General features: G+C 47.1%; 1 protein-coding gene across 1 annotated transcript in view; it reads right to left on the bottom strand.

The window, feature by feature from the left end:
* Window positions 1-4,659, bottom strand: part of FNDC1 (fibronectin type III domain containing 1) — a 45,558-nt gene extending 40,899 nt beyond the window's left edge. Inside the window, exons 1-3 of the mRNA XM_075707976.1 lie at window positions 4,458-4,659; window positions 2,654-2,752; window positions 687-801 (exon numbers count right to left, since the gene is read on the bottom strand). Of these exons, the coding sequence (XP_075564091.1) occupies window positions 687-801; window positions 2,654-2,752; window positions 4,458-4,659 (416 nt within the window). The remainder of the gene's footprint in view (window positions 1-686; window positions 802-2,653; window positions 2,753-4,457) is intronic.
* Window positions 4,660-9,398: the final 4,739 nt, after the last annotated feature.

Consider the following 9,398-nt stretch of genomic DNA (forward strand, 5'->3'; position numbering starts at 1 on the left):
CTTTCGGACCTTTGGCAGTTTCCAGCCCGTTTCTCTGTTTATTTTGGTCTCCAACTGCTGCAGCACGCTTCTGCGAGCCAAGCTCTCCCACTCATGGGAGCCCCTGACGTGCTCAGCCTCAGCTGCATGGTATTTCTGCAGGGTCAGTGGATGCAGGGGGCACTGACGGGCATCTTTTCCATTGCACTGATGCTTCCTTCACCCTCCGTATGGTTGTCTCAAAGCTGTAGTCTGTTCTGACAATCCAACTCAACACCTCACCTCTGTGGACTGTGCCCTCTCCTCCACCCGTTCTTTCCCCATGCACGCACGGGGATTTGCTGACCGTGGTGGTATACCAGCATTTGAATAGCAAAATATCCCCAGTTGGTGCTGACGACATTTCAGAAGGGATCTAAACCCCCGCAGTCCAGCACTTACACAGACCTCTAAATACTAGAGACCATGGTGCAGGGAGGCAAGGAGGATACATCACCCCACACCCACCCATGTCAGGTTTCTAACAGCTTCTCTGGAGCATCCCCTACCAGCCATTGTCATAGGTAGCGATACGCAAATTCCTATGCCCTAAGCTAAAATATTCTAATAACCAACTGTAATTAAATAAATGCAAAAGCAATCATTAGTGCGTTGGCAGCAGTTCACCTTCAGTATGCATTCAGAAAAGAAAACACAGGGCTAACTACCTATTTGCTGCAGCCTTCTGTCTTTCATAGAGTGGGTCTGTCCAAGCAACGAGCACAGACTGAGAGGACATAACTCGAACAGTTATGTCTTGTGCCACCTCCACCTCTTCCTCCTCTGAAATGGCAAAACAAAATATCATATCAATAACAACATCGGAGTTCTCATAAAAAACAGTAACTGTCTTCAACTGATGTTATAATACCCACACAGCACAGATGAATAACAAATACAGCAGTAGTGGAAAACCAAGTACATTGATTACTGATGGTACCCCATGGAAACATCATTTCTTCTGTTAGTTGTCTGCTCACAAGACCAGAGTACTAATATATTCTATCAGTCCCCAAACTGTTACTTACAGCAAATGTCTTATTAACATACTGACATTCATCGTCTCTGGCAAACTCACTGCTAGAGCTGCATGGAGAGCAGAAATTTTGCCTTATGAAAAATTTTGAGATTTTAAAATTTGCTTTCATTTTGAAGGGCAAGAAAAGCAGGGACCGTCAAAAATTCTTCACAAGGGAGAATTCCTGCATATTTTACATTTTCAAGGGCTTCAGACAGGTTGTTTGAATTCAGCTTTTCATTTTTTATGGTATCTAAGGCAAAAATTAAAAAAAAGGGAAAGAAAAAATAAATTAATTGACGTGGGCTGTTTTAACATATCAGAATCTCTTTTGCAAATGATTTACAAAACTTTAGAATTAAGTGAAACTAATTTGATTTTTTTGAGGTTTTTAGTTTTGATGAGGCTCCTTTTTGTAGCTGTCCATCAGAGTTTTTCCAGTGTAGTCTACCTACAGCCCCATGAAAGATTTATTACTCTTCCTATTAGTGTCACAGCGACTATTCCCAAGCCTTCCAGGGGCACAGAATGCACAAGGCGCAGCTTTCCAGCCCAAGATTTACAGAAGAGTAACACTGGAAAAATAATTGATGTCTCAGAAAAGGAAAGGAGTCAGTAAACTCTGGAGTATGATTTCATTCTCTAATGACCTTACTCATGTATGACTGAAGTCCAGGGAAAGACTGGCCTTCTCTTCAGCAGGCAGCACATTACCGCAAAACCCAGCACTGCCCGCAGAGAAGGCAGGCAGCAGGGAAGCACATTTCACTTCTTCCAATCAGGTTTTTAATGCAGAGGGTTATCAGACGGTTCTCTCAATTCCAGGTTTCCCAACCCAAACAACTACTACACAGAAGTGGCTGAGAGGACCCATCTACTACTCACAAGTGGCTTAGGGGACCTATTCACAAAGTTTTGCAATGGGAGCACCTGAAGAGAAAAAGCAAGCATGAGAAGTGGATGGCATCACCTCCCCAGAAAAGGTGTGAGGTAGGACTTCAATACACCATGGTTCTCAGTTCTGACAAAGGTGTTCTCCATTACCATCAAAATACCCAAAACACTCTGGCACCCCCATGGCATTCTCATCGCAATGCAAGGGGGTGAGAAAGCGACACTGGCACGGAGATGACTCAGAATCTTGCTCATCCTTTTTAACTTTGGCAGCAGTATGTAATGCTTTCTTTCCAAAAGAAAGGGAAAAGTTTTGCTGACCAGGTTTAGGCTTCTGGAAATCAACCGTTCAGAAAAGGGAGCGGAGATCTAACAAGAAGGCATACCGCTGTGGAGGTCCTGGCTTTGATTTAATCAAGTCTTCTCATGCAGTTATTGCAGTGCATTACATTTGCCAATAGCTAGAGAGGAGGAGATTAAAAAAAAAAAAAACCAACAAAAAACCCACAACAGAAACTCAACCAACCATGTTGCAGAGTCACATCATTTTATTAATCCTCTGTGAATTAGAGAAGCAATCAGAGATATCCATCAAGCTCTTTAATGCACAGAGAAAAATCTAGCAGCTCCAGCACCAAAAAACTTGCAGTCTAAAAATCACAAAGCTATCTCATTGCATTCAAATGTCTCCATGAATTGACAGCAGATGTGAAGGAAACATACCTGTGACTTTTCTTTTAGTTAAAGATGACCTATAGACAGGTTGGCTCCGTCCTTGGGAGCTCCTTGATGGCAGCGAAACCACATGAACTGACTCCGAGGCTGTATATACAGGGAAAAAACAGAGGCTTTCCTGTAACCTTTTTCACTAAAAAAAAATTCAGTCTTTTCAGGCAGAACTCTGTTTTATTCTTTTCTGAGATACAAAATGAGAACCTTACTTGGAAGTTAATTTATTTAGAGTCACAGCATTTACGTCAGTGTTCAATATGCATGCAGTAAGAACAATAAAGTTGGTATTTTAAAAGCAGGAAAACAAATTATTAACATGAAAAGACCATTACAAGAATCCTATATTCTAGGATTGAGTAGTTCTGATAATTTATTTAAACAACATTTATTCTCCCTCTTTAAAAAAGCATAGTATAAAAGTAATGAAAACAAGAAGTAGATGCTCCAAACCATGTTACACAGTATCTCTCATCAAGATTCAGTTTGTTACTGAACTCCCAATAAGTCGTGACAAGATTTCCATTGACTTCTGCACTGCCTGGACAGGCTCTGAACCTGCAGAGCAGTGGTACATGCTGGTCATCAAACAAACAGGAGAGCATCTTCCACATGTGTCTCGACCCTGTCACCTCAGCACAGATGCCAGAGTATCCCCTCCATGAGCATTGCATAGAAAGAAGAAAAAGTGAATACTAGAGAAGGGATGAGAAATAAGTATGAGATTCCTGTTAGGAAAAGGGGGAATAACTGCTAAAGGTGACTGAGGAGTTCCCTCTCTTTGGAGAAAAGGAGATAAAGATGTGCATTTAATACAAAACTCACAAAGCAGAAGGGGAAATAGACATTTACGCCGCAAAGCCAGGAATGCTGGCAGCCACATGTGATTTTGGAATCATCACCCATATTGTAAGCCAAGACCAGACTACCTGTGGGACAGGCTTCCAGCCTACAGGAGAGATTTTGAGAGAAAGAAGCCTAACCTCGAGCAAACACACTCAAACAGCACAGGAGCAAAGTAAGACTCCTGAGTGCAGACCTAGCTGCCCGCTTGGGCGAGAGGCGCTCAGGCAGCAGGACAGAGACAGGTCAGCCACGACACAGGCAAGTGACACAAATAGCACAAAGGGAAACGCTCAGCCTCTGGGAAAATAAAACTGTTGCAAATCCCATTGATACCATTAGATGGGAAATCCTTTAAATCAAGGGTGGGTGACCTAGGGCACGAGTGCAAACCATTACAGCACGGCAGGGCAGGAGCACAGAAGAGGCCAACCTGACTGTTTCAGGAGCCCTTAGTGACCAGGACCTCATGAAGGAACTGGAGAGAACATGGACACACGAGTGTAACACCAGTACAGAGCCCATGAAACAGTTTTAATGGTACGTGTGGATACGTTTAAATTAAAGCATTAATTTTCTTCTCCACTGGAAATAACGTAGGGACACAAAGTGTAGGAAGAGGACAAGAAACAATGGATTTCAGAGTGGTCCCACTGCATGCAAGGAGAATCTGAGCTATGGCTCTTCTCCCCAGCCTTTCCCTCTGCTATTAATGAGAGTAACTCACACATGGTGTCTCTTTAACACAGCGTCATTCTGCTACGCTTTCTACCCTGGTCATCGTATTTTTCTGTTAAGAACATGTTACAGAATGCAATTATAGTGAGCATTTTCATTTACAGGAAGAAGTCATTTTGATGGCTACAAGAACATGTGATCTGTGATCACCTAGCAGCCACAGGGGATTACAGAATTGTGCAAGCTCAGCTAGATGCTATCAAGAAATCTGACTCACCTAGTTTTCTCGCTTCCTGGTTTTGTCGTTCTTGCAGCAGCGGAGCATAGCTCATCCTACGGCTGCTCTCTCCGTACCCACGGAGGTAACCTTGGGATCTGCTGCGTGGACCCCTGAAGCCTGCTCCATAAGGTGGCTTCCACCGAAAAGATAACTTGCCATCGGAAGGCTGGGCGCGCACTCTCAGAGGTCTGTTTGGCATGTCCTTCTCTTCAAAAAATAAGCAAACACACACACACAAAACCCATCACAGTTATTATAGAGCATGTGACATAGAGCAGCCCACATATGTCTGTTGCAAGCACATCTATTAAACAATACCAGAATAAAAGGCATAATTTTATAGGTTTTTAATTTTGCTATAAAACCCAACTACAGTAACAACAAGTTTTCCAGTGGGATGTACAATACTCAATAGCGTCTTTTCCCAGGCTCTTCAGACAGACTGGAGCAAGACACCGAAAGTGAAAACATATCGTAATACAAGGACTCCTGCCAGAAACTGGGGATGTCTTGTAGCTTTTCTGTTTAATCTTTTCCCTTTTTTTTTTTTTAAGTCCCCTTTCCCTAGTTCAGGCACACCACTACACTATTTTTTTGGCAAGTGCTAAAGGTCAGTGTAAAATGAAGCACAGAAATGTTTCACTATTTTTAAACGTTCTTTTAGAAAGCAATCCACATTAAAAGCAGGTTCTCTTCTAAACCCACCACTAATGTTTCTGCTCTCTGACAGCCTTGTATTCAACAGGGCTGTTCTGCACATGCTTCAATTCTTGTCTTCCCAAACTCCCATTATACGACCCCTGGAGCATCCAGCACTGTAACAGGTACCTTACGCAATTAGTCTATTTTTACATTTCCTGGCAAGTTGGCAGTGTTCTTTTAAGAAGTGACACTGATGCAAAGATTACTCAAGTGACCAGTTTAGTTGCTCTGAACGGCATCTCCATGTTTCATAGCATTCTCCATTTCACATGACCTGCACCATGCTACTGCACAGGCTGCAAGCAGAGCAGACAGCAGGAAGAAAGGTGCTGGCAGCACCAGCCAGGACTGAGATCTTCCACACTTGTAGTGATTTTTTGCCTCTTATCTTTTACATTTCACATTCAAAGCAGGTCTCTCTCAGTCTCTTCTAGCAGTCCCATTCCACTGAGCACAAGGTTGCACAAACCTGCTAGCACAGAGGTTACATGCTGTATTCAAACCCTCTTACTTGCTGGCTAAGCCAGTCATTGCAATCACAGCTATGTCAAGAGAACAAGAGACCGGGACAGCAACAGCTGCCAGAGACCTGGACAGACAGCAAAAGACAATGCACCCCCTGACAGTACCCCCTGGCAGAGCAACAGTGAGATCCTCTTTCCAGCACCAGTTCAGGAGCTCATATTTATTCATGACAGCACTTAAACATGTTACTTTAAGTATGTATTGATGTCTGTATGTCCCTATATACACCAAAAGCAGGTCCTTTTCCAATATTTCTGCTCAGTGACATCTTCTGTAACCAAACTGCTCACTGGTCTTGATCTGCTGACAAGGTTGCATCTTCTTACACACTCAGCATTCCATTAAATTACCCTTTGGAAGGGATCATAGTGACTCTTAAAGCTGTTTGCAGAGCTTCTCTTGAAATCCCTGTAAGAAATGTAAGGTTTCCGTGCTGGTGAGGTGTATAACATATGCAGAGAACTGCACGCTCCCAGGGAACTCTGCTTTTCTACTGAAACACTGGGCAGCAGCTCAGCATGGTAAACCTTGCCTTTTTATTTTGCCTACAGAGAGACAGATCATCGGTTTAAACACATGGACTTCAGCAGCGTCTCTCTTGGCTGCTCCTCACCACCCCAGCAAAACGAAGCAGCTATAAACCCGGATTAATCAGCCAATTAAGCTGGTTTTACAGACATTTTGTGTTGCCAGAGCAGTGTATAGTAGCTGGATCACAGCCGTGGATCTGGTCCTAAGTGTTTAACAAACAATAAATGCTGTTTGCTATACAATAAATATGGTTGCTTTCTTGAGGCTCCCTGACCACTTTTCAAGGAACATTCTCAGTCACGCGCTCTATTAAAAAACACCTGCTTCCACGTGGTTTCTTTTTCTTGCTGTCCTGAGCAGTTGCTCAACACAGATTTCAAAAGCCCATTAGTCACTGATCATGTAGGCACACAGCCTTCATTCACAGCACCACCGCAGAGAACTGAAAGAGGGCAAAATTCAAGCTGGAAAGGACCCCTGGAGGTCTCTTCTCAACCTCCTGCTCAAAGACAAACTATCTCCAACACTGAGTGAGACCAGCCCTGGTTTTCCCTAGCTCAGTCTTCAAAACTTTCCAGGATGGAGATGGCACAGCCTCCCTGTGGACCTGCTCCAGTGCTGCACCAGCTAGCTGCCTAGGGTGAAAGCTTTCATCATAGAATCATTTAGGTTGGAAAAGACCTTTAAGGTCATTGAGTCCAACTGTTAACCTAGCACCACCACTAAATTATGTCTCTAAGCGCCACGTCTACATGTCTTTTAAATACCTCCAGGGATGGGGACTCAACCACTTCCCTGGGCAGCCTGGTCCAATGCTTGACAACCCTTTCTGTGAAGAAATTTCTCCTAATATCCAACCTAAACCTCCCTTGTTGCAACTTGAGGCCATTTCCTCTCGTCCTATTGCTAACTGCTTGGGAGAAGAGACCAACACCCACCTCACTACAACCTCCTTTCAGGTAGTTGTAGAGAGCGATAAGGCCTCCCCTCAGCCTCCTCTTCTCCAGGCTAAACAACCCCACTTCCCTCAGCCGCTCCTCATAAGACCTGTGCTCCAGACCCTTCACCAGCCTTGTTGCCCTTCTCTGGACACGCTCCAGCACCTCAATGTCTTTCTTGTATTGAGGGGCCCAAAACTGAACACAGTATTCAAGGTGTGGCCTCACCAGTGCCGAGTACAGGGGGACAATCACTAACCTAGTCTTGCTGGCCACACTGTTTTCCCACACGGGAAAGAGCGGGAAAGGGCGAGCTGCTGACGTGCGGCAGCTCTGACGTGGCGTGGGCGGGGCCAGGAGTGACGGTGGCCAAACACCCTCACCTATAAAAGCAGCCCCCAGGGAGCGCGAGCGACCAGGAGCGCGGCGAACAGGACGGGCAAACAGGGCGTGGCACGTCAGGAGGGCGTGGCGCGTCAGTTTGCGCGTCAGTTCGCGCGGTCAGGGCGCGTGGGGAAGGCTGAGTGTCCCGTGTCCCCCCCCCCCCCCCCCAAGTTCCCAAGGGGAACCCAGGCAGTGGTCACCGTCCTCCCAGGAGAACACCTGGCAGCGATGGTCACTACCCGCCCGAAAGCCACCGCCAAAAGGAATGTGGCGACCCAGATGGAGCTCCCGCACAGACACGCGGCCGTCCAGGTCGCCGGCTGCAGGGAGTGCCTGGGCCTGTCGCTTGTGCCAGACGGCAGCGGGGATGGCAAATGTCTTCGGTGTGAGCAGGTGGATGATCTGCTCAGCCTGGTGGCAGAGCTGAAGGAGGAGGTGGAAAGGCTGAGGAGCATCAGGGAGTGCGAGCAGGAGATAGACTGGTGGAGCCGCACCCTGCCGTCCCTGGGGCCAGGGCAGCAGGCGGAGGCCCCACAAGGAGCGGAGGATCCCCTGCCCTCTGACCGGCAAGCAGAAGGAGGGGATCCAAGAGACGGGGGGGAATGGAAACAGGTCCCTGCCCGGGGAGGCAGGCGAATCCCCTCCTGGCCTCCCTCACCTTCCCAGCTGCCCCTACACAACAGATACGGGGCTCTGGGAGTTGAGGGCCAGGCAAGCAGGGAGGGAGGTGAAGGCGAAGGTCCAGCCAGGGGGTTGCCGAGGGCCAGTCAGTCAACCCCACGGATTACGACTACCCCTGTTAAGAAAAAAAGGAGGGTAATTGTGGTGGGCGATTCCCTCCTGAGGGGAACTGAGGGCCCAATCTGCCATCCAGACCCATCCCGGAGGGAAGTCTGCTGCCTCCCTGGGGCCCGGGTTAGGAACGTTACTATGAAACTCCCTGATCTCATAAGGCCCTCTGATTGTTACGCGTTGCTGGTTGTACAGGTTGGCAGTGATGAGATTGCAGAGAGAAGTCCTAAAGCAATCAAAAGGGACTTCAGGGCACTGAGGTGATTGGTTGCAGGATCGGGAGCACAGGTAGTGTTTTCCTCAATCCCGTCAGTGGCAGCAAAGAATGGGAAAGGAATGGGAAAACTCACCTGATTAACAGGTGGCTCAGAGGCTGGTGCTATCAGTGGAATTTTGGGTTTTTTGATCATGGGGAGGTCTACACGGCACCGGGCCTGCTGGTGGCTGATGGAGATCGGCTGTCACCAAGGGGGAAAAGGATTCTCACCCATGAGTTGGCGGGACTCATTGAGAAGGCTAGGTTTCAAAACTAGGTTTGAAGGGGGAAGGGGATATACACGGGCCCGCTAATGAGGGGCCCAGGGGCAGCACGACAACGTTGGGGGCGAAATCAATAGCCCAGCTTAAGTGCATCTACACCAATGCACGTAGCATGGGCAACAAACAGGAGGAGCTGGAGGCCCTTGTGCAGCAGGATGGCTATGACATAGTCGCCATCACGGAAGCGTGGTGGGACGACTCTCACGACTGGAGTGCTGCACTGGAGGGCTATAAGCTCTTCAGAAGGGATAGGCAGGGAAGGAAAGGCGGTGGGGTGGCTCTGTATGTTAGGGAGTGTTTCGACTGCATAGAGCTTGACAGTGGTGATGACAAGGTGGAATGCTTATGGGTAAGGATGAGGGGGAAGGCCGGAAAGGCGGATGTCCTGTTGGGAGTCTGCTATAGACCACCCAACCAGGATGTAGAGGTAGATGAGGCATTCTATAAACAGCTGGCAGAAGTCCCACAATCGCTAGCCCTTGTTCTTGTGGGGGACTTCAACTTGCCAGACATCTGCTGGAAATAC

Source organism: Pelecanus crispus, chromosome 3 (genome assembly GCF_030463565.1).
Source record: "Pelecanus crispus isolate bPelCri1 chromosome 3, bPelCri1.pri, whole genome shotgun sequence".
NCBI lineage: Eukaryota > Metazoa > Chordata > Aves > Pelecaniformes > Pelecanidae > Pelecanus > Pelecanus crispus.